The 25,594-nt window shown below is 45.1% G+C and overlaps 2 protein-coding genes across 2 annotated transcripts in view; both read right to left on the reverse strand.

Moving 5' to 3' along the window:
• Positions 1 to 11,831, reverse strand: part of LOC143925732 (lysosomal dipeptide transporter MFSD1-like) — a 75,127-nt gene extending 63,296 nt beyond the window's left edge. Inside the window, exons 1-3 of the mRNA XM_077450184.1 lie at positions 11,774 to 11,831; positions 11,185 to 11,536; positions 10,906 to 11,113 (exon numbers count right to left, since the gene is read on the reverse strand). Coding sequence (XP_077306310.1) covers positions 10,906 to 11,113; positions 11,185 to 11,536; positions 11,774 to 11,831 — 618 coding nt within the window. The remainder of the gene's footprint in view (positions 1 to 10,905; positions 11,114 to 11,184; positions 11,537 to 11,773) is intronic.
• Positions 11,832 to 14,719: 2,888 nt separating this feature from the next.
• The window catches only part of LOC143924748 (lysosomal dipeptide transporter MFSD1-like), a 28,245-nt gene continuing 17,370 nt past the window's right edge, over positions 14,720 to 25,594 (reverse strand). Inside the window, exons 7-14 of the mRNA XM_077449182.1 lie at positions 24,074 to 24,232; positions 23,266 to 23,381; positions 21,473 to 21,573; positions 21,255 to 21,366; positions 19,665 to 19,802; positions 18,134 to 18,273; positions 17,388 to 17,499; positions 14,720 to 14,934 (exon numbers count right to left, since the gene is read on the reverse strand). Coding sequence (XP_077305308.1) covers positions 14,818 to 14,934; positions 17,388 to 17,499; positions 18,134 to 18,273; positions 19,665 to 19,802; positions 21,255 to 21,366; positions 21,473 to 21,573; positions 23,266 to 23,381; positions 24,074 to 24,232 — 995 coding nt within the window. The 3' untranslated portion in view covers positions 14,720 to 14,817. The remainder of the gene's footprint in view (positions 14,935 to 17,387; positions 17,500 to 18,133; positions 18,274 to 19,664; positions 19,803 to 21,254; positions 21,367 to 21,472; positions 21,574 to 23,265; positions 23,382 to 24,073; positions 24,233 to 25,594) is intronic.

Consider the following 25,594-nt stretch of genomic DNA (forward strand, 5'->3'; position numbering starts at 1 on the left):
AATGGACCGACACATCCCTCACATATCTAGGCACGAAAATTCCGGCAGACATTTCCCGGATGTTCGAACTTAACTTCCCGCCCCTACTGACAACTACCCGATTGCTTCTTGAGACATGGAACGGAGGTCTCCACTCCTGGTTTGGGAGGTGCAACCTTCTCAAAATGACCATCTTACCCAAATTTATCTACCTCATCCAAGCATTGCCCATACATATCCCTTCTTCCTTTTTTAAACAGGTACAGGCTTTCTTTACCAAATTTATCTGGGCTAATAAGAAACCTAGACTACGTTACTCTCAAATGACACTTCCCAAGCAGTGGGGAGGCCTTGCACTTCCTGACATTCGCTGCTATTACCTAGCATCACATCTCGGACGGATTCTCGACTGGAGACAAAATAGGGCCTCCAAACTTTGGATCCTTGTAGAACAATTCCAAACCCGCATACCCCTGTCCGGAGCATTATGGTGCTATAAGGACCTTCAGACAGCCTTGAAGACGCATCCCCTAATAGGGACGACACTGACGCAGAGTCACCGTGCCGCCACTCAAAAGTCCCTCTGGTCAACCGTATCCCTCTTACTTCCAATCCTTGGTCACCCGAGGTTCGAACCGGGTCTACACCATGCTGACTACGCACCTCTTAGAGGTTCTGGTCACGATCATGCGGCCAAATTTCTGGCCGATGGACGTTGGCCTTCAATCTCCGAACTCTGATAGGCCCTACAATTGCATAATTTCCTTCATTCTTTACCACGACCGCGGGACTTTGGGCAACAATTATTCCCGTTTGAGACCTCATGCTCAGGTACGGAACCGTTGACCCACATCCTCTCTCAGACTTACGCTTTGTTATCCACACCACGGGACTCGTCACGTTTACCCTGCCTAACCAAATGGGAAAGAGACCTTCAATGTACTTTCTCTGCCACACAGGCACAGCGCATTGTCACTTTAGCTCTTAAGTCCTCCCTCTGCACCAAAATCCAGGAAACTAACTTTAAGGTCCTTAACCGTAGGTATTTGAGCCCCTCTCGATTGAGTAAGTGCTTCCCTTCATCCTCGGACCGGTGCTGGCGCTGCAATGAGGAGGAGGGTACTCTGCTCCATGTTTTCTGGTCATGCTCTAGACTAAGGGGGTTTTGGGACGAGGTCCGCCGCATTACTCAGAAATTAACGGAATATGAGGTTCAGAATGAGGCGGCCTTCTTCCTGCTTCATCAATCTGCCACCTCCTCAATGCAGCTAAAGCGTGCATCCCTCTACACTGGAAACATCACTCCCCCCCGACTGTGACACATTGGTTGAGGAGGGTGGAAGACGTACGGAAACTGGAGGACTTGACTCACACGGCGCAACATAAACAAGAAGTCTTTAAAAAGACCTGGGACATCTGGTGCATATTCTCGGCGGAGGGTCAACGCCTATTGGCGTCCTGATCCTCCTCCATCATCTAGACTGGGAGGGTGGCCAGGGCCACCATCATGTCCATATCTGCCCTTTTAGCCTTTCTTATGCTCTTTCTCTACCCTCCTCACTCCCCCCTTCTCTTTCCTGACCCCTCTACCTCACCCTTCTTGTTGGCCGCTGTTTCCCCCTCGCCATCTTTTTCAGTGGCTCGGGGCATCCCCCCCCACTCTCACTTGAAGGGGGGGCGTAGGGGTCGACTCCTGCTCCGGTACTACTTTCCTCTTTCTTTTTTATGCATGTACACAGACAGACTGTATGTTTATTTCTTGCCTCATGACCTGTTTATTGTACTGCTTCTCTTGTAAGCCCTGTATGTACGTTTTACTATATGTACTGGGGAGCGTCGACCCCTCTGGAAGTGAATAAAATTATATTTGAAAAAAAATTAAAATAAAAAAAATAAATAAATGGATGTAATTCACCTGCAGTATTTGGTGTCCTGCAAATCCATCACAGCAGCCGGAAATCTGCATCTGCATTCTCAGTTATCTGATCATAAGGTGCCACCCACTGGTGCCATTGGACATACCTGTTTATCAGAGGCCTTATGCCGTGTACACATGAGCGGAATGTCAGACAGAAAAAGTCAGACGGGAGCTTTTCATCATATATTCCGATCGTGTGTATGCCCCATCGGACTTTTTACGACAAAATTCTGACGGACCTAGAAATAGAACATGTTCTAAATATTTCCAACGGAACCAAATCCCATCAGGAAAACTGCTTGTCTGTATGCTGCTTCGACGGACCAAAAACGAGGCATGCTCTGAAGCAAGTACAAGGCGGAAGCTATTGGCTAGAAAAATCTTCATAGTTTATTCCGACAGGAAAACCGGTCGTGTGTACAGGGCATTAGTCTTGCTGGGCATGTATTATAGTCTGTTATTTTGCTGTATACTAAATGTACAAATGCTGCTGTTGTGATATTTTTTGCATTCATCAGCCTGATGCCACTTATACTGTTACCATAATGCACCTCTTAATAAAAAAAAATATATTTTTTTAAATTTAATGAGCGTGTGAATTTTCTTAAGACTCACAAACAAAAACACATTGAAGCAGTTTTTATTTAGTAAAAAAAAAAAAAAAAATCACTATAAAAACCAAACATTTCCCCTTAGAGGGATATAGAACACTGAATCTAAAGAGGTGAAGGCACTGCCTACAGCAGAGTTCCCAGCCAGTGGTATTCGGACCCCAGAGGAGTAATTCTGTGTACTGTAGTTAATTCAACACAACGGTAAGTTTTGTAAAATAGTAAATCATACAAAACATATCAATTACAGTAAGATAAAAACATAATGGATTATATGGAAAATGAACACAGGATACTGGTAGTACATATGCACATGTCAAAGTAAACCTATGATATCTATGCAGAGCTTACACAGGTTTACTTTAAAATATATCTATTTACAAAACATTTTGTTTTGGATAGAGTAGGGGGATTAGAACCCATGCAATGTCTTTATTTCTCAGAAAGTAGTAAAAGTGAGGTGCTGGGCACAAACTTTCAGATGATAAAAGGGATTCTTGCTTGAATCTGATCATTCGCATTTGGCAACTCCCCACCGAAACGAGGAGGTGGCCCCAGATAAATCAAACAAAGGAGAGCGCCAAACTGTCATGGGAGTCCAGTGTTTTTAGTAATTAAACCAGCTACAGTAAAAGAACAAAAAAGGTATCAAATGCATTTTGGGGGGACAACCCCCCCCCTTCAAAATAGCGTACAGGAATGTTTGGTGGCCTCAAAAATATTCCAAGGCAGACCAATCTGTAGCAAGAGCAGAACTAGCAGTCCACGATTATGCCAATGGAAAAATCAGAGGTTGTGGTGCACCGATCCAGCAGGACCAGATACATGTAAAAAGGGAAAGACACGGGAGAGCCCGAGATACTCCCAGACCTGATAACATAATCGCTCAAAGCTGAATATGCTCATTTTCACCCTGAATGTTTACTGTGGCCGAGTGCAGGGTGTAGCAAGATGGCGGCAGCTGAATGTCACTTCCGTTACAATTTCCGATGGGTCGCCGATTCTGACGAAACACCTGCCCAGGAGGATTTTCCAGTCCACCAAACACTCCAGTTAATTGTTCCAAGCCCACGTGTAGCGGGATGTTTTCTGGCCCCCAAGATGCATTGGTTTAATTTTTTTTTAAATGTAACTGGTCTAATTATTGAACTTTAAAGACATTGGTTTGCCGCTCTCAATGGATTGATTACACAAGGTTTTTTTAATACGATCAGTGTCCCTGCTGAAGGGATCCCACCCTACTGGTCCTGATGACCATGGTCTCCAGTGCTGAAAATTGACAAATCCAAAATGTGTCACAGGAATTGGGGGGACATTTTTTAATGTTGAAAATTCTTCTCCCTTCTGGTAGGAGGTAAGCAGAGAAGTATAAGTGGCTGCAAGTACTGGCTATAAACTGGACCTGTACTGTTGGCAAAAAAAAGACTTTCACCCCGGGGGGGTTACTTTGTAAACAATGGTCTGTAGCAGCCACCAATGAGAAGCCTTTCACCTCTTTGTTAGAAAAATATCAACTAAATTAGTTGGTATAAGATTGAAGATAGGACTCATCCTTTGTACAGCTTGTTCAACAAGGTTAATCTTGGTACACAAAGCGATGAGTGAATTACAACATATTATGGCCAAAAGCAATCATGCTCCTCTAAGTTTGGCACAACACTCTGGTCAATGTACTTTGTGGCTGAAATGCCTTATTCTTCAACTTTTTTTTTTTTTTTTTTTGTACAGTTCCATCCAAAACAAAATGTAATTATGGAGTGGTTACACTTTAATTAAAACACACTATATCACCAAAAGTATTGGGACACCTGCCTTTACACAGACACATGAACTTTAATGGCATCCCAGTCTTAGGCTGGATTCACACCTAGGTATTTTTACTTTACTTTTTGCAGATTTGCACTACAGAACATGTTTTATAGGAAACCATGGTACATGGACTGTAGTGCAAATCTGCAAAAAGCACTAAAACTACATAGGTGTGAATCCAGCCTTAGTCCGTAGGGTTCAATAGCTGAAATGCCTTATAATGGCTACATTAGATAGCTGCTACTGCAACCTTTTTTTAGAGGACAATTCCATCCAAAACAAATGTCATTACTGAGTGGTTGCTCTTACATGCCAGCTGCAATATAACCAACCAGAACTCCAAATATTGGCCAACTGCTGGATTAACCACAATGCAGAATAAACAATATGGCTTTGCAGTAGAAGACAGAGACAGAATTACATTAACTGCTTCAGCCCCAGAAGATTTTACCCCCTTCCTGACCAGAGCACTTTTTGCGATTCGGCACTGCGTCACTTTTACTGACAATTGCGCGATCATGTGACTTTGCACCCAAACAAAATTGATGTCCTTTTTCCCCCCCACAAAAATTTAGAACTTTTTAGTGGTATTTGATCACCTCTGCGCTTTTAATTTTTTGCACTATAAACAAACAAAAAATAATGTTTTTTTTTTTTACTATAATAAATATCCCCAAAAATATATATAAAAAACATTTTTTTTTCCTCAGTTTAAGCCGATATATATTCTTCTACATATTTTTTGGGGAAAAAAAAAAAACATGCAATAAGCGTATATTGATTGGTTTGCGCAAAAAAGTTATAGGGGATCGTTTTATGGCATTTTTATTATAATTTCTTTTTTACTAGTAATGGCAGCGATCTACGATTATTGGGACTGCGAATACATCGGACAATTTTGACAAATTTTTGGAACCATTGGCATTAATACAGCGATCAATGCTATAAAAATGCATTCATTACTGTAAAAATGTCACTGGCAGGGAAGGGGGTTAACACTAGGGGTCGATCAAGGGGTTGTGTTCCCTAGTGTGTGTTCTAACTGAGGGCAGAGGGGATTGTGCAGGGGAGATGACAGAGCGCTGTTCATATGATCTGTCTGTTCTCCCCTCAGAGAACAAGAAACTGTTTACACACACAGATCCGGGTCTCTGTGTGTCAGCAGCAACCGTGACCGCCGAGCACTCGCATAGGCTCAGGGGGCGTGTGTGCCGCTAGCGGCCACAGGGCAAAGCGATGTTACAACACGTCGTTTTGCCCAGCCTTGCCATTCTACCACAATACAACTGCAGCGGCTAGTCAGTAAGTGGTTAAGCATGGGTGTTCAACCTGTGGCTCTCCAGCTTTTCTGAAACTACAAGTCCCATGAGGCATTGCAAGGCTGACAGTTACAAGCATGGACTCCCAAAGCAAGACAAACCCATGAATTTCAACTGCAACCTGACCATAATCAAGCCTGCTAGCATGTTTTATAGTAGGACCCTTGCTCTGTGTGGGAGCAGTGTTCTCTCTGCAGAGGTGAAACACCAACAAAAGGTTGTCAAAGGATAAGTTCACATTTACAAAAAGAATTGCATTTTTTTTTGCATGTAAAAAATAAATAAAAATAATATGCATTTATTCTTTTTTTTGTAATGGGTATGTAAAGCATTGCACCCACAATCAGAAAATCTTGGGTGTAATGCCACAAGTCCTGCAGACTGCCTGTGCATCTTTCCGCCCATACCTCCGGTATGGTCAGGCAGTTACACTGACAGGAAGACTTCATGAACTACCACAGCGCTCAACAGCACCCGCAATGGCTGTCTGACCTTGCCATTTTCCCATTCACAGAAAACTGTGAATGGATGATGTGGCCGGAGCCCCGCATGCCTGTGTTTTTTTGCAGGTTGTGACAGCTAGCAGGGGGTGGGGGGCGAAGAAGATTTCCTCCCCACCTTTCAGAACAAGGGAGCTGGGGCTGGTGCATCAGTAACATGTTAGAAAAAGTGATCTTAGTTATTACAGTTCACTTTCTTTAGAAGGCAGCCACAACCTGGATAGAAAAGATCATCCCCCTGCTGGCATGCAGCAGAGAAGGACCCTCGCTTTCTAGTGGAAGCAGCAGTTTCTCTGCAGAGGTGCAACATTCAGTCCCCCTCCCCATCACGCTCAATCATGAACAGCTGGCCACCTGCATACAGAAAACCATCACAATTACTAGTATACCAAGAAGCAGAAATGCAGACAAATGGTAGCCAACTGATAAGATAAAACTGAAATATATCATTTCAGGAACTGGGGCTAAGAGCTGGAGGAATTTTGACAGTTAAAGGGGAACTCAACCATGTGAGGATGCTCTTTTGTAGTCAAAAGATTAGAAAGGTGACAAAGAAACCTGTAGTAGGGAACAACGGTGCCACCATTTTATAGTGTAGCAGGGAAGCGGCAATCAAAAATAGCTCAACGGAATCACAACTAATACAGGAAAAACAGCTCATATTTGGTAGTCTAGGTATAAAAATTTTGCTGTACGACTGACAAACATTTACATGGCCTCAATGAAGCATGACATATAATTTGTAATATAATTATCTAGGATTAAGTGACATCTAGTGGCCATAGTGCGTTTTTTCCTAGTCGAGGTATTAAAAAAAATTCCACATAAGATCATCGGAGATAATTATATTACGCAAAATACAGCAAGTTTCATTGGGGCTGAGGAACGTTTGTCACACTCGTACAGCAAAGTTTTTTTCACACGTTTCTGCTTTAATTTGGTTTCTATAAACTGCAGCCTTTTCCTATACAAGCTCCCTGCACAAATGTCCTAGCTCAGCATAGAACAAACACTGATTGGGGTGTAGTATGGGTTTTCCGTATTAGCAGCTATATGGTTCTATATCATTGCACAATGGCGTTTCAGACAATGCAATGTTCTTTGTGTTCCCGTACACACGGTCCCTTCCAGCCATGTACACTCAAATCTGCAAACAGTATTAATTTAAGGAAATCTATAGTGCTTTCATGCTACAGCGCAACTTTGCCTAAAAGGAGAAATTCCGCTTGTTTTCTCCCCCCCCCCCACTGCCACATTTGGCACTTTTTGGAAGGGAGGGGGTACCTGGTTTTGACAGGTACCCGCTCCCACTTCTGGTCAGATCGACACCCAATCTGTGAGCAAGTGCAACTCCCCTCAGCCCTCTGTGGGGCATCACAGGTCTCAGAAGACTGCAGGACCATTCACAAAGCGCAGCATGCACTGTAGGAAACGAGCTGTTAGCTCGAAAAAAACCCAGCTCGGGTGAAGACATTGCGGGCTTCCTGGAAAGACAAATGTCCTCATATTAAAAGTCAGTAGCTAAAGAGAATACTGGACAGGGTGGATAAAAAAATAAAAAATTCTGTTTTTTTTTTATTTAAACCAGATTTTTTATCATATTTATTTTATTAAAATGTTTTTGGAGTGAAAATCTATCTAAAGATAGTTTTCTATTTAAGATACATTAAAAAATGACCAGTTATACTTACCGGTAACAGTGTTTCTGGGAAGTCTTCCAGGATGGCACCCTGAGAGATGACTGGTCCCACCTGACAGGAAACACAAAGAAGTTAAAACCCCAGCCCATCCCTGTGCTCCTCAGTTGTGAAAAAGTATTGACCCACACCAGTGCACGAGAGTGATACACCCCAACATACCAAAAAGAGTAAGTGGGAAGTAGGCCTGCCGTCCTGGAAGACTTCCCAGAAACACCATTACCGGTAAGTGTAACTTAATTTTTACTCAAGTCATCTTCCAGGACTGAGAGATGGGCAAGTAGCTGAGGCCTACCTTAGGAAGGGACAACAGCTTGTAGGACCTTCCTACCAAACGACAGATCCTGAGGAGACAGCAAATCCACCCTGTAATGTCTCAGGAAGGTGCTCTGGCTTGTCCATGTAGCTGCTGTACATATCTGCTCCACCGATGCTCCGGCCCTTTCTGCCCAAAAGGTCGCAAGAGACAGAGTGGAATGTGCTTTAAAGGTCAATCGGGGATGCCTGAATGTCGATTATCCTCCTGGCTTTTTTAACTGGCAGCAGGAAAGCTATTTTAAAGGTAGGGAACTTAAGAGGGATAAGAGCCAATAGTTCAAAAGGTGCCCTGGTTGGCTCTTCCAAAACTAAAGTAAGGTCCCAGGGCGGATATCTGCTCATCTGCATTGGGGGTAGTCTTCTCTGACCGACAAGAACCTTTTAACCAGAGGGTCCAGAGCCAAATCTCCAACCTGAACCCTAAGTGTCTTGGTCGCCAGCCCCTGATCTGCGCCATCCTGGAGAAAGTCCAGGATGGCAGGGATGTCTCGTTGGGAAGTCCCTTTGCCTGGCACCAGCGCAAGAAGACTCCCCAGACTTTTGTGTAAATATACCTGGTAACCGGCTTCCTACTTAAAAGAAGAAGTCCTGCCGGACTGGAAGATGCTGAGGGGGGAGCTATGGACCAATCTCCCAGGGAAGGGAACCAGGTCCTTTTGGGCCACCGTGTGGCGATCAGACTCAGTCTGCCCTCTGAAAGACTTAATTTCTGCAGTATCCTCGGATTAGAACTAAGGGGGAAAGGCATATGACAAGCGGAAGTCCCAAACTTGGGCCAGTGCGTCTAACCACTCTGAATCCCTTTCCAGAGTGAGAAGAATCTCTTCACTCTTCTGTTCCTTCTGCGGGCGAAGTGATCGATCTCTGGGTTGCCGAAGTACCGGCACACAGGGGAGAACACCCCTGGTGAATCGGCTGCCGACTGAGATAGTCTGCTACAACATTGTATGCCCCCTTTATATGTACAGCTGAAATAGAGGGGATTCATTGCTCTGCCCACCCGAGGATTTCCAGAGCCAAGGTCAGAAGAGCACGAGACCTGGCGATTTCCTGATGATTCAGGAATGCTACCGCGGTTGCATTGTCGGAAAGGATCTAGACCTCTCGGCCCCTGATTCTCTCTTCGAAGGCCCTTAAGACCTCTCTGACCACCAAGAGTTCTCAGAAGTTGGAGGAAGTGTTCCTCTGACTCTGGTTCCAGGCACCCTGGGCTCGAAAGTTCCTCTAATTGGGCCCCCCCAACCCAAGGGGCTTGCATACGCTGTTATCCTGAGGGGTTGGAGTTGACGCCAAAAAGGTGGCCCTTCTGCAGCCTCTGAGGGTAGATCCACCACTGTAGAGACTCCCTTACTTCTGCTGAAACAGGAACCCTGTCATCCAGCGTTCCTCTCTCCCCATCCCTGGAGGATAGGAGGAATTGCTGGAGAGTCCTGGAATGGAGCGGAGCCCATGGAACCGCTGGGATACAGGATGTCATCAGTCCAAGAACTCTCATGATCCCTCTGTAAGAGACCTCCTCTAATTTTAGAAGGGATGCTGCCGTTGAAATGAGGCCCTCTACCTTGCCCTGGGGTAAAACAAGCTTCTGTTCTGTTGAATCCACCAGGAATCCTAGATAGATCTTGGTCTGAGCAGGAACCAGCGAGGTCTTCTCCTGGCTGATGATCCAATCCAGAGACTCCTGGGTAACTCATTACCTTGGCCAGGTCAGAGAGAAGGAGATCTCGATTCTGGTTGTAAACCAGTTTGTCATGAAGATAGGGGGATCAGGGTTACCTCCTGGAGATGAAGGAAAGCAACCACTTCTGCTAGAATCTTTGTAAACACTCTCCAACTGGCAGCCAGTCCGAAGGGTAGGGTAGAGAACTGCCAGTGCTGCACTCCTTGCTCCGAGGGGATTGCGAACCTTAGAAAAGCCTGGTGTTCTGGAAAGACAGAGATAGGCATCCTTCAAGAATATCATTATCTTTCTGAGAGTATAAACGCTTTCCATGCAAAACCTCTTGTACTACAGGAACGCATTTAGGCTCTTTAAGTTTATTATGAGACAGTACCTTGCTGAGGGCTTTGGGACTATGAAGATGTGCGAATAGAATCCCTGCCTGCATTGTCCTGCAGGAACTGGCACTGACTCCCTGCTCTGCCAGCTCGCTGACATTGTGCAAGATACCCGCTGCCTTGAGAGGATCCTTGGGTAAGTGGGTTAAAAGGAAACTTGGGGGAGGAGAGTAAAGAAACTCCAGCCTGTAGCCCTCTTACAATCTGGAGGATGTGGGGACTCTGAGTAATCTTTTACCACAGAGAGGAGGTGGAAAAGTCTTCCCCCTACCCTTGCGTCACTTGGTGTCCTTGTCGGCAGACTTCTGGCTGGGGAAGAGGCGACCTCCCTTCTGCTTGCCTTTTCTGACTCAAACGCTTGTTAACAGTACCCTTTCTATCTCCAAACCAATTTTTATCCTGGGGGCCTCAATTTTTTTTCCCCTGTCCTTAGGTTTAATGGGAAATTTCTTGCCCTTTTCTGTAGATCTAGAAAGGGCCGGATCCAACCCTGTGCCGAAAAGCAGGGAACCCTCAAATGGAAAGCCACACAACCGAGTCTTAGAAGAGTTGTCCCCCAACCCAGGTCTTAACCTACAAGGCTCTCCTTGTGGAATTGAACAGGGCACCAGTCTTGGCAGTTGTACGCACCGTCTCGACTGCGGCATCTGCCAGGTAGGCTACTGCTCTTCCTATCACCTCTAAAGAGTTCAATACCTGTTTGGATTTGGAGGTCCGTAACACATGATCCATTCGTTTGGCGATCCACATGTCTGTGTTCCTCGTCACACAAGCTGAAGCCAATGCAGCACTCATAGCCGCTGCATTGGCTTCCCAGGCCCTGCGCAAGAGGGTCTCGGCTCGTCGGTCCATCTGGTCTCGGATGTTGCCTGCATCTTCAAAAGAGGTCAGACTGCTTGGACACCTGCGCCAGGGAAGCATCTAGTCTAGGTGTTTTAAAGAACCTCTCTTCTTCCTCCTGAAAGGGACACCTACGTTTTAAACTTCAAAAGCTTTCTTTCAGGTTTCTTCCACTCCCTCAGGATGATATCCTTGAGGGCCTGGTGAACCGGGAGAACTTTGGCCTGGGGCTTAACCAAGCCTCTATACATTCTGTCCTGGGCAGACACCTGGGCTGTGGGTTCCTGTATTTCCTCTGACGCATACACTTCCCTTAGGAGCCCCTCCATATCGTCAGCTAAAAATATATGTCTGCTGAGTCTGGAGTCTTCCTCCTCCTGACTTTCTATTAAGCCCTCATCAGAACAACTCTGGTCAGGAGCCACAGCCTTATCTTCCTCCTCAGAATCCTGAGATCTCAGGGGTTCTGAAAAGCTTCTTGGAAGACCTTAAGAGTTGAGAGTATCTCTGTCTGTACAGAGAGAAAGTCCCTTATGACCTGAAATGTTTCTTTCCCTGCTAATTTGTGAATACATTTGTAGCAAAAGGGCTTAGCTTGGTCCTGGGGTAACTTATCGCTACAGTACCCGCATCTTTTAGAGTGGGAGGGAATCTTTATAGGACAGCTGGCAACGCCCTGGGCAGTGAAATCCTCTCCTGTAAAAAGACACACAAGGTAACTTACAATAAGCGCAAAGCTGTGTCCCGCAGGGGTAAGAGTCGGGGCCCACTCCCCGAACCATAACCCCTGACAGCTAGGCAGACTCCCCCCCGTGGTCTTCTCCATAGCTGTAGCCGCTGCGGGCCTCTTCTCTCGCTCCATCCGCCACACCGCTTGTGTCCTCAAGTGGGTAGGTATTGACCAGACTGGCAAGAGCAGGGTGTGGACGCCTGTTCCTCTGCCAGCCAGACCTCTGCTCCTGAACGAAAAACACCTCATTTTCTTGAAGCCAGGAAGCGATGCTGTAATGCAGCGATGTTACTTCCGGCGCTGGAGGGGAAGCCACATCATTCCTCTTCCAAACGCCAGATAGATGGCACCGGGCTCTCAATCCTCTGTAGGAGAACTGCTGACAGGCGCCATCTCCTCACTGCCAGCCATCCACGCAACCCAGCAGGAGCCGCCAGGAGTCGGGGAACACCGCAAGAGCCACCAATGTGGATTCCGCCGTTCCCTATGGGAAAAAAAACTGACTGCCAGCTCCCCTATTGAACATGCCCCCAGTCAGATAAGGGGGAGGGAACAGGAATGTAGTCCCTGAAGTTCTGGGTACCCAGTGTATCCAGTGTCCTTCAGTACTCAAAAGGGTCCCTGAGAGAAAGGTAGACCCCCCAGGAAGGAAAGATATCCTACCAGACCCAAAAAGCTTCACAAGCTTGTGGTTCGGCTCCCAGGGGGAAACCACCAGCCCCAGGCCTCGGGTCTCTCTCAAGAAAAAAAAATTAACGGTTTCACTGTGGGGAAACACAATCAAGAACTGAGGAGTACAGGGGGAGGCTGAGGTTTTAAGGCTTTGTTGATTGGGTTTCCTGTCAGGGGGGACCAGTCATCTCTCAGGGTGTTTTGACTTAAGAAATTTGACTTTATTCAGCATGAAATTGAGCTTAGTTATGTAGCATGAGGCTGTATATTCTGCAATATTTACTATTTTGGTGAACTCATTCAATGAATCCAAGCTCTTCAAGCTGAGATAACATAGTTACATAGTTAGTAAGGTTGAATAAAGACACAAGTCCATCCAGTTCAACCTGGGTGAAAGTCTACAATTGTCCATATCCCTGTACATTGCACACTCACATCGGTCCCTGCCCTCAGGGAGCTCACAGTCCAAGGTCCCCATTAATATACTAGGGCCAATTTTGGACAGAAGCCAATTAACCTACCTGCATTTTGGAGTGTGGGAGGAAACCACAGTACCTGGAGGAAACACACACACAGGCACAGGGAGAACATGCAAACTCCAGGCAGGTAGTGTCGTGGTTGGGATTCGAACCAGTGACACTTTTTACTGCTAGGCGAGAGTGCCAACCACTACACCACTGTGCCGCCCAACATGCACCGCATTGATGCATTCACACAATTTCACAGTAACCACAAGCTAAAACAAAAGTTCAGGAATATTCCATGATCCCATTGTTTTGCAAATCTATGTACACTACAAACTGTATGATTGAATCGGTTCGGATATCACTGTTTTACCAACCTGACAGCTTATTATTCCAAATAGGAAATCTTTGTTTTGTTTTCAAATATTAAAGATTCTAACTACCAGCAAGAATACGTCCTTACATTTAAAGAGCACCTGTTATTTCAGATCCATCATGGCAGTGCCTGTCAGCGGGCATCAACTCATCTGCTGCCACCCCTTACCTCACCTTGTTGTGTCACTACCGCATCACCAGCCGTCGCATTAAAGTGAATGGAACTGTCGGTGAGTCAACAGCGGGTCAGAGGAGGAGCAGCTGCAGGATAGAGATGACAGTTGCCCTTTCAAAATTATGATTTAAATGGAGTTTATTTAAATCAAGCATTTTTATGAAGGATTTAAAATTGACTTGATTTAAATCAAATCCACTCAGATACTGGAGCTGTAAAGTGGAGCTGCAACCAAACAGGATTTGATCAACAGCCACGTTTTCATTGCTACCAAAATCACTGTGTTTCCAAAAGAATGCATGAACAGTGGACACCAGAAAATGGACACAATCAATCCAGTTGACAACAATGCCCTGGGTGTCACCAAGACAGGAAGTGAAATGGAGTAGGGAAGAAAATTACCAACCATCTAACTCGCCCCACTGCTTTCAATCAAGCAGAACAGAATGTATATTCCACACTGCTACTAATAAAGGTCTCTGGTAATAAAGGTCTTATCCAACCACAACACTCATTCGGCAAATGTGCAATTTATACCGATTGTAAAATTTGTAATCAATATAAGGATTCTAGGGGGTAAATTAAAAAGCAGCAGTACGGCCATGAAATAAAAAAAAATAAAAAATAAAACACACACAACACACTGCTTTCCAGGCGGTGGGGATCAATATACAACAGAAAAGAATGATAGCGTCGGATTTCCTGAACTGTAAAGTTTTTGCTGCCACCAACTACATCGGTGACAGTGGTGGCTTGTAAACAATTTCCCGGCTGCTGTAGCAGCCTGGAGTCTGTTTACATTTTTACTCCTGACTCCCAGCTATGTAGTAGAAGTGTGCAGCCTTCCAGTCACTTCTACATGGTACTGGCTCACAAGTGTCATTATGGTAAATACAGCCCGGGACCTGAATGGGAGTTGTGTCTACTGTTTCCTCAATGAATACACCTAACACTTCTACAACCTGTATAGGGAAATTATAACTGATTTGCTGAGTAATACTATCACTGCCCTGCTTTATGTATTGTTGATTAGAAAGAAGCTATGGAGGCATTAAAGTGCACCGGTCATGTGATAAAAGATGCCGACTGCCATTTCTGGTCCTCTTCTGCAAATGCTAATTGTCTGTCTGTTTTTAGCGCCAATGCTTAAATGACCTGGACTGGCAAGGCAGCAAATGAGAAATCGGAAATCCTTAAACCCATAATTGTTTCCAGTCTGCGACTTGAAAAAGTAAAGACCAGGGTCAGCATGAATCTAGGGAACTAGCATTTTAAGGACATATCTGCAATAGCAACCATCGTATAAATCTCATAGTGGGTTTCCTTTACGTTGGGTTTGGTGAGAATTGAATTTAGTTGATAGAGTTGCGATCATCTTCATCATTCAGCAGAGATGTTCTGTCAGCGTCATCTCTAGATTCGGGCTCCATCTGAGGTCTTCGCTTTGACATCTTGTTCAGTGTGCCTCCCTGGTGACACGCAGAAAGAAGAGATCAGCAAGAGATGTAATAATACATGGTTATATAGGTCACATGAGTCATTCTACAGCAGTACAGATAGCTTGCATTACAGTTCCCGTTGCAGAAAAAAACAAACATCCCTCAATGAAAGGGACCACGAATGCCGCATTACTGCCCTGAGCCATCGGCTTTATGCACACCTGCTCCAGTACCTGATCATGTTATCAAATGCAACTTTTCATGATCATATCATACCAGTAATCTGTAGCTGTATAACGTATTGTAGCCAGCAGTAGATTGCCACAGAAAATAACCTCAAGAGAGAAAAACTGCAGGTGTGCCATGACTCTAATGCTGGCCATATGCAATGATACATTCATCTGATGTAATGCAGTGGCGGACTAAGTGGGGGGCGGGCCGCCCTGGGTGCCACACACTGGGGGGGGGGGGGGGATTCAGGCCAGCGCCCCCCCCCCCCCCCCGCCGCAACTAAAGAGGAGACAGCGCCGTGCCTCGGGTTCGCAGTCCACACAGAGAGAACCCGAGGCACTGGCAGTGGGCGGCATTGCAGGGGGGGGGGGGGGGGGGGGCGGGGGTGCGAGCAGCACTCGAGTGGAGAGTGACATCTGCCGGCTCAGTGATCCGGGACCCAGCGCAATAATCCCCTTCTCTCTGTGGTTGCGTCACGCTGCCGTTCTGATCAGTCTCGGGCAGCGGCTGTCACTCACAGCCGAGCAGAGTGAAGCCGCCTCCCCCTCCTCCATGCACAGCACTGTGTAGACAAGGAGGGGGAGGCGGCTTCACGCTGCTCGGCTGTGACAGCCGCTGCCGAGACTGATCAGAACGGCGCGACGTGAGTCACGCGACCACAGAGAGAAGGGGATTATTGCGCCGGGTCCCGGATCGCTGAGCCGACAGGTGACACTCCAATCGGGTGCTGCTCGCACCTCCCCCCTGCAATGCCGCTGCCTTGGGCTCGAGGTACACTATGGTTTCTTAGGGGAGGCTGTGCACTGTAGGGGGGTTCTTTACTGTGGTGGGTTCTGCACTGTAGGGGGGTCCTGCACTGTAGAAGGGGTCCTGCACTATAGAGGGGGGGGGGGTCTGTACTGTAGGGGAAGATTCGGCACTGTAGGGGGGTCTGTACTGTAGGTGAGGATTCTGTACTGTAGGGGGGTCTGCGCTGTAGGGGGAGGGGTCTGCACTGTAGATGGGGGTCTGTATGGTAGGGAGGGGGGTCTGCACTGTAGGGGGTCTGTGTAACATGCAGAGGGTCCAGAGCTGTGAGGGGCTGTGTAATGTAAAGGGGTACAGAGGTGCAGGGTGCTGTGTAATGTAAAAGGGTCCAGAGGTACAAGGGCTGTGTAATGTAAAGGGGTCCAGAGGTTCAGGGTGCTGTGTAATGTAAAGGGATCCATAGGTACAAGGGCTGTGTAATGTAAAGGGGTCAGGAGGTTCAGGGTGCTATGTTATGTAAAGGGGTCCAGAGGTAAAAGAGCTGTGTAATGTAAAGGGGTCCAGAGGTGCAGGCTGCTGTGTAATGTAAAGGGGTCCAGGGGTGCAGGCTGCTGTGTAATGTAAAGAGGTCCTTAGGTTCAAGGTCCTGTGTAATGTAAAGGGGTCCAGGGGTGCAGGCTGCTGTGTAATGTAAAGAGGTCCTTAGGTGCAAGGTCCTGTGTAATGCAAAGGGGTCCAGAGGTGCAGGCTGCTGTGTAATTTAAAGGGGTCCAGAGGTGCAGTTGTGGAGAGGGGGGGTACACAGTAGTGACAAAAAGATATTGAAGGATGCAGAGGTATGCAGGGGACACAGTGGGTGTTTTTACATTTTATGGTGGGGGGGGTGCCAGATATAGGATCCGCCCCGGGTACCAAATGCTCTAGGTACGCCCCTGATGTAATGATCAATTAGATCAAACTGTCATAACTTTCAGAAATCAATTAGACCAATACATTCTTTAATTAGTACACAAAATCAGTTTTCTATGTAGTTATTGGTAGATTCCCTGTGTTCTATACAGTGGCTGGTTGCGCTTGTTTTCCTATAGAGTGTCTAGTTGCTCACATCATTCTATAGAGTATTTCAGAGTTCTATGCAGTCATGAATCAGCGTTCTAACTCTAACAGCTACTATCTGTTTCTTCAAAGCATAAACTAATCCGGCAACTCGATAACTCCTTGGTAATATCCTATACACAAGATCAATACTGACATGTTTTGGCTATTACAGCCTTATTCATAGCACTCAATGCTAGGAGTAAAGCTGTAATAGCTGAAACAGGTCAGCATTGATCCTGCGTATATGATTTAGTCAAATAAAGGATATTACCAAGGAGTTATTGAGTTGCCGGCTTACTTTCTACTTTGGATGTTCAAAGTGGGGATCCCCCCAGCCTGAGCACCGAATCTCAGCAAGTATTTTTCAATTGTGCGGTTGAGCTTGGTTATCTTCTACTTGTAATTACCTGTTTCTTATCCACTACGTTTAAAATCACAGAGGTCACTATACAAGCAATGGTATTCGCCAACATGAATATCATCATCTGCTGCCAGCGCCACAATGGGATCTTCGCTTCACTAGAGACAGAAGGAAATCAAATAATTAGAACTGAACAATTTCCACCATGATTTTAATCAACATTGTATTTACAAATCCCCTGATGTGTATACAAACTTCCCGGGCAGCACATTGGCTAAGGGGTTAGCACTTCATCCACCTGGCAGCACTAAGGTCGTTGGTCCAAATCCCAACTATGGCACTACCTGACTGGATTTTGCATGTTCTCCCTGTGCCTGTGTGGGTTTCCTTTGGGTACTTCAGTTTCCTCCCACACTCCAAAGATATGCTGGTAGGTTAATTGGCTCTTGTCTAAATTGGCCCTAGTGTATGAATGTGATTTAGGAACTTTAGATTGTGAGCTCCTTGAGAGCAGAGATTGTACATTCACATCAAAGTAAATTGCTGCGTAAATTTTAACAGCACTATATTTAACAGCACTATAAGTACCTGTAATAAATAAAATAAATACTTCTTCCCTGCACCCATAAGATACAGGTACAGTAATTGACCTATTCACAAACACCTATCGCCTATGTGTGTCTGTGAATGATGGTAGCGAGATTGTTAAAGTATAAGCGCCACATGGACAGGGACTGATGTGATGGATTTATATAAAATGTCAATGCCATATATAGATATTTTTGGACACACCTGGATTTAGTTCCAAGGATTCTGCCAACAATAAGATTTGAAGTTCCAATACCAATCATCTGCACAGAGGTAGCCAGGCCCATGGCTGTTCCGAGGGTCGCTTGTGGGACCACGAGAGGGATAGAGGGCCACATACTGGCCTGAGGGTAGAAAACAAACATTATCAGCAGGTGAACGCTGGATGTACTAATATATCGTGGTCATAAAAATTAACCAACACTAATTTTAACATAAAGCTGTACTACCAGTCTTTCTGGACCATCAAATTAAGCATAACTAGGAAACAAAATATTTCCTGGAGAAATACTGCTCCAGGTCCCCTCAAATAAGCAACAGTCTAGAATTGGGTCATGCAATCTCTGTGAAAGGGCTAATTCAGCCAATCTGACCTACATCTTCCACAGCGATCACATGACCAAATTCCTAGTCATTTTTGATGCATACAGTCAATAAGTGCAATACAGTATGAAACTAATCCTGTAATCGATTTATCTTTGCCATATTTTCAGGATCCACCTGCATGACTGACAGCTGACTCCTGCTTTCAGCGCATAGAGCTAGACAAGCCCCCCTTTCCAGAGTTCAGCATTGAAGTCATTATCTATCCATCTATCTATAAATGGAGAAAAAAAATAAAAATAAAAAACACAGGTTTCACAATTATCTGCAATCCTCACTAAACCATCCCAAAAAAATGCAATCATGTACGCTGACTTGGGATCAAAACTACCCTTTAGCGGACTTTTCCAGAAACCTGTAATGCCACGTACACACGACCAGACTCTCCGGAAGAATAGGTCCGACGGATTCCAATCGTGTGTGGGATAATCCGATCATTTTTCTAAAACAAATTCTGATGGACCTAGAAATAGAACAGGTTTCAAATCTGTCCGATGGACTCAATACTCATCGGGAAAACCGTTAGTCTGTAGACCAAATACGACGCAAGGGCAGCTATTGGCTATTGAACTTAGTTTTCTAGTCCTGTCGTACGTCATCACGTTCAAAACGAACGGACTTTTGAACTGACTTTAGTCAGTTCGTGTGTGGGCAAGTCCGTTCGTTCGGAAGTCTGTTGTAACTCAGTCAAAAGTCCATCGGGAATACCATCGGACCTTTTCTGCCAGAAAGTCTGGTCGTGTGTACGTGGCATTGGTCATTATTTCACCTTTGTCTTCCAAATCCACTTAGGATTGAGATCCAGCTCTCCCCAAAGGGACCTACCTCCACTACCACCCTCTCTCCCTTAATTGTTTTATTTCTCCAGTTAAAGGTAAACTTCTTGTCCACTTGTCAGCAATGACATTCCATTCCATCTATTTGCTTTACACCCGATACACTTACACAATGGATGACTGGCTGATTTTAGGAACTTTTGCATTGCCTATAGCTACCTGTCCATGGTACCTTTTCACTTGACAGAATTTACCCTGAAATTGTCATCGTTACAGTAACTAAATTATACCCACAAGCTTATGTAAATTGTCCTTGTGAATGGCATGCTGTAATTAGGGAACCATTATAGCCTTACCGCAGCAAAGGAATATGTCACCCCAAGCCATAGGGTAGAGACCAGCGGAGGGACGAAGGTAAAAGCCAGGAGAGCAAAGACTGGCAGCGTGAAGACCGCACAAAGGACAGCCATGATCCCTCTCATGCCCACATAGTCCTGAAAGAGAACAACACTCTGGTATAGGCCAAGCAACACTGGCACAGAACCTGCATGTATAATAAATGCAATGGCAAAAAGGTTTACTAACACCAATTCCCTTTTTTTTATTCCTGCAAACTACATATGAAGAAGTACAGAAACTTAAAAGAAGATCTCTACCATCATATTTTACAGTTTTGTCCCCTATTTAAAGAGGAATGCAGAGGCTGACATCCCCCCTCCTATGGTCGGATTGGCCGCAGCAGGAGGAGAGGGAGACAGGTTACACCACATAACTGGTGTTAGAAAGCACTTATAAATATGGGACAAAGTTCTACATGTACCATGTAGAACTACTTTGTCCCATAGGTGGCAGAACTGTAAAAAAAAAAAAAAAAAAAATGATAATGATAGGGCAAGAACAGTGGATAGTGATTAGCACTAGGGTCTTTGGTTCACATACTGACTATGGCACTACCTGCCTGGAGTTTGCATATTCTCCCTGTGCCTGCATGGGTTTCCTCCCACACTCCAAAGACATGCTGGTAGGTTAATTTGCTCCTGTCTAAATTGGCCCTTGTATGTGTATGTATGAATGTGAGTTAGGGACCATAGATTGTAAACTCCTAGGAGGAGAGGAACTGATGTGAATGTAAAATGTATATGTAAAAGCGCTGCTTAAAATTGATGGAATAAATATTAACGATAGATCATCTTTAATGCGTCCAATCACAAGTCATCTTTTGCTACTGTGACTTTAGAAACTGAATTCCATATTGGTTGCTACAAGTTGCAGCACTGTGCCATTAATGCCATTTTCTGCACTGCTATAAAATGTCAGAATCAATTAAAGTGAATGTAAAGACAAAAATGTTTAGCTCGGAAGGAAAGGGTTTGAAACCCTGTCAGGTTTTTATTGCTGTGTTCCATCTGGGAAGATACCCAAGTCTATTCATCCTGGTGATTGTGGTCTCTGGTACAGAAAATTATGATTGAATCCAATTTTTTGATCTGGCACAGAAGAGAGGGAAAATCTTCCAATAGAGACACCTCTTAATGACAGCTAGCAAAGTGAGAATACCCCCTCGCTTTGGAGACACAAATTTTTACTTTCTGCCGTGTTTCTGGGACAGGAAGTGAAAGGAAATTTCCCAGACAATACACAGACAGAAAAATAAAAAATGACAAAAAAAATATAAAAAAAAAGTTGGCTTTACATAGCATTTAAAAATTAATACATTTCAAAATGATGGGGAGCAAAAGCTATAGAGATAATGATAACATTTCCGATTATGTCATTCAGAGTCAACTTCCAACCACAGCATTGGGGGTACTATGTTGTGATTGCGACGATGAAAACCACATGGCCCAAATATGATCTAAATGCAGGTTCGGTTGCAGCCACAGTGAAAATATGACAACACAGCCCTGTATCAGACAGCTGCATAAAGGGTATTACACGGCACTTACAATCAGTATTCCCACAACTGCAGATAGTACCAGAGAGCTGTCATATACAGCTCCCGCAATATAGGACGCTGTCTGCTGGTCATATCCCGGGTATTTGTCTTGAATGAATTTGCTGGTGAATTAAGGTAAAAAAAAAGTAAAAAAAAATAAAAAAAAGTGTTAGTCTTCATCAAGGAGAAGTGCTTACAATCTAGAGATATATAAAGCAAGGTTTTTACCTGGCATCTGCCACAAATGGAAAGACCCCATTATAGAAGAACATGATGGTAAGGACTAGCAGCCAGTATCGTAGTGGTAATCTCCGAATGTCCTGCACTCGCTGTATGGTGAGAAGAAAAATAAATGTCACTTTCAGTTATTACTGCCACATAATTCAGTAAAATCAACACATGCCATACTGAAAATCTTAAGCTTAGTTCCTAATTTTCTTCTGCTAGAGAGATTGAGACATCGCAGTGCTCCTCTATCTTTTTACTGTTTTCTTTCTCCTCTTCTAGCTCATTTTGGGTACTTTTCTGATTACTTTCTTCCCCCCTAGTTAATGATACTTTGCACTACAATGCTCCAGTTGTTCTATAGTCATAGCATGGAGCCCCCCTCCCCCTTTTTTCTCTCTCTCTCTCTAAAGGTTGAATATCTGCATGATGTGCATTATATATGGTCAACGTGTACTCTATGTTGCCTATACTACTGGCCTCCGTTGAGGCACCGCTTCATGGACTTATTGGCAATGTAATTCAGTATGTTCTTGATATGCTAGGATTGCAACCCATTCACTATGAGCATAGTGCCTGTAACTTCTCCTTGTAAATTAAAAATCGAATAAAAACTGTTATAGAAAAAAATATATACCGTATATACTCGAGTATAGGCCGACCCGAATATAAGCCGAGGCCCCCAATTTACCCCCAAAAAAACTGGCAAACTTATTGACTCGTGTATAAGCCGAGGGTGAGACATGCCTGTCCATCCCTGTGTGTGTGTCCGTCCATCCCTGTGTGTCCGTCCATCCCTGTGTGTCCGTCCATCCATCCCTGTGTGTGTGTGTGTCCATCCATCCATCCATCCATCCCTGTGTGTGTGTGTGTCTCCATCCATCCATCCATCCATCCCTGTGTGTGTGTGTCTCCATCCATCCATCCATCCATCCCTGTGTGTGTGTGTCTCCATCCATCCATCCATCCATCCATCCCTGTGTGTGTGTGTATCCATCCATCCCTGTGTGTGTGTGTGTGTGTGTGTGTGTGTGTCTCCATCCATCCATCCATCCGTGTGTGTGTGTCTCCATCCGTGTGTGTGTGTGTGTGTGTGTGTGTGTGTGTGTGTGTGTGTGTGTGTGTGTGTGTGTCCAGCCTACCTGTGTCCCGAGCCTTTGTCCCGAGCCTCCGTCCCGTGTCGTGCCTTGCCTTCGTCCCGTCCCGTCCCGTCCCGTCCCGTCCCGTCCTGTCCCGTCCTGTCCCGTGCCTTGCCTTGCCTCCGTCCCGTGCCCTCTTCGTCGGCGGCCATTGTAAAATTCAAAAGCCGCGCCTCCTCCTTCGCCTGTGATAGGCGGAACACTGAATTTCCCAGCAGGCTGTGTTCCGCCTATCACGGACGTCGTATCATCCTCGTCCGTAGTACGAGGATGAGACGACGCCCGTGATAGGCGGAACACAGGCTGCTGGGAAATTCAGTGTTCCGCCTATCACAGGCGAAGGCGGAGCCGGAGGCGCGGCTTTTGAATCATAGAATGGCCGCTGTCTGTCTGCTCGACACGCTGATCGAGCGGGCAGACAGCGATGACTCGAGTATAAGCCGAGGGGGGCACTTTCAGCCTCAAAAAAGAGGCTGAAAATCTCGGCTTATACTCGAGTATATACGGTATATTAAATGTTAGCTAGCTGGATGTGGGCTGGAACAAGACAGCGGGCCTAGGAGAAACCAGAAGTTGAACTCTGGCCCTAAACATAGGTGGTGCAAAGGTTTGTGGCAAATCCACATAAATACCTGGATTGAAGTAACTACTACTTACAACTTTTTTGGATGCTTCTTGGATGGTTCCATCAAGACCCAACTGTATCATGCCCACTTTATCTAATACACTGACAGTGACAGCGGAACAGAAACCCAGGACACATAGAATGGTTCCTGCAAACAAACACAGCTAAATAAGCACTTCTATGACTTGTATGCCACAAAAGCAAAGCACCTATGCCAATAGGGTGAAAGCAGCTGCTTTTTGACAAGATAAGTTTGGGGCAGTGTGGACAAAGGGACACCAGCTGGATCAGATCGGGACAGGGGACACCAGCTGGATCAGATCGGGACAGGGGACACCAGCTGGATCAGATCGGGACAGGGGTCACCAGCTGGATCAGACCAGGACAGGGGTCACCAGCTGGATCAGACCAGGACAGGGGTCACCAGCTGGATCAGACCAGGACAGGGGTCACCAGCTGGATCAGACCAGGACAGGGGTCATCAGCTGGATCAGACCAGGACAGGGGTCACCAGCTGGATCAGACCAGGACAGGGGTCACCAGCTGGATCAGACCAGGACAGGGGTCACCAGCTGGATCAGACCAGGACAAGGGTCACCAGCTGGATCAGACTGAGAGGGACACAATTGGATAAGAATGAAGAAAGACCACCAACTTGATAAGACAGAGAGGGGGGCACCAGATGGATCAGACTGAGACAGGGGACACCTCCCTATACCAGCCTGACAAAGCAGCTGACCGTTCACTGTAGTACTGAGCTGGAATTTGCATTCAGTTATTTTATCTTAATAAAAAACAGACTCAAAACAATTAGAGGTTACCTTTAAAAAAGCCACTCACCTCCCCAAAGTGTCCACTGGATTCCAAAGTGAGCTTCAAACCTCTGTGTGAGGAAGAAGTTGAGAACACTACCCAAGCGGGAGAATGACAGGGTCAAACCAAAGGCCAGTGCCAGCTCTTTGCCTTTGAACCAAACGGCTGTGATACGATTCTGTACAACTGAAGAAATCAAATAAAAACCAAGTTAACATTGGTGGGCATTGGGTTCAACAAAAATCATCTATTGTCCATTTATACATACACCGTCATGTGAAAAATTAGGTACACTGCATGGAAATTGTTGACTTCTTCAAACACATTTGAATAGGCAAGCATTAGGTCTTTTATTCAAACAGCGCCTACGGATGAACAGTTGCATAACCAGCCTGTTTCAAAATCCTCTTACAAAATGTCAATGGAAATCAAAATCACAGCTTTGTCTAGGGCAGTCTGTAATCTTCTATTTCCTCTTTTTGAGCCATTCATGAATTTGCTAGCGTGCTGATAATAATGTTGAAAGACTCATTTCCACTTTAACTTCTGCACAGATAGCATCACATGCTCATTAAGCACATTTAATATGATGCAGAATGTATAGCTGACTCAATGACAGTGAGATGCCCATGTCCTGAAGAACCAAAGCAACTCCAAACCATAAAACATTCCCACCACCATGCTTTGCAATGGCTATAAGTTTCATCTCTTAAAATACTGTCTGGTCTACGCTAACGTATAGATCTTAGCCCGGGGAGTCACCTTCTTTACCTCCCCTGGTGATCCCGGATTATATGACACTTGACTGTTTAATTAGAGTATTACTCTCCTTTATGATCCGAATTGCATAAACCATTGTTCTCTTTGATGTTGTTTTATAGGGACTATGTCCCACTGTTATTGCTTACTTATTGTACACCGAATCTCTTCGCATGCTCAAAGTCTATATCGTACTGTGTAATTATTTTGTTACTTGCTAATAAAAATGTTTTGAAAGAAAATACTGTCTGTGGTTTGCATGTACTATTACTGGGACCAAACATCTATGTTTAATAATCATTAATTAAGGTTAATCAGTCCTCAACATATTGAAGAAGGCCTGGTTTCTGCCTATATGTTCAATTGAAAACTGTAATCTTGCCTGTTTTTTTGGACAGGAAAGGCTTTTTCTTAGCACAGCTCTCATGCAGGCTGAATTGGTGCAAGCTCATTGCGATTGTAGATGCATGTACTTTGACCCCAACTGTTGCAAGTTACCTGAATACCCGCTATGAAATACTGGGGTTCTTGCAGACTTCTTTAGCAAACAGTCAGCCCTTGGGCTTACTTTGTTAGGTTCGCAAGCGCTGGACAAATGAGTAATTTTGTTAAAAGCAACACCACTTAGATTATTTTCCCTACAGTGGAATGATCAAAATATTTCTCCTTCATCCATCCCATTCATGGCAAAATCCTTTGCCAGACTCACAGGCATCCATATTCTTTATGAAGGGCCTTACAGAGCTATACTGATCTTGGCATGATGACATCACACAGATGAATAGCAAA

The sequence above is a fragment of the Lithobates pipiens genome, unplaced genomic scaffold, assembly GCF_037356315.1.
Source record: "Lithobates pipiens isolate NorthernLeopardFrog02 unplaced genomic scaffold, aLitPip1_a1.2 Scaffold_22, whole genome shotgun sequence".
NCBI classification, from domain to species: domain Eukaryota; kingdom Metazoa; phylum Chordata; class Amphibia; order Anura; family Ranidae; genus Lithobates; species Lithobates pipiens.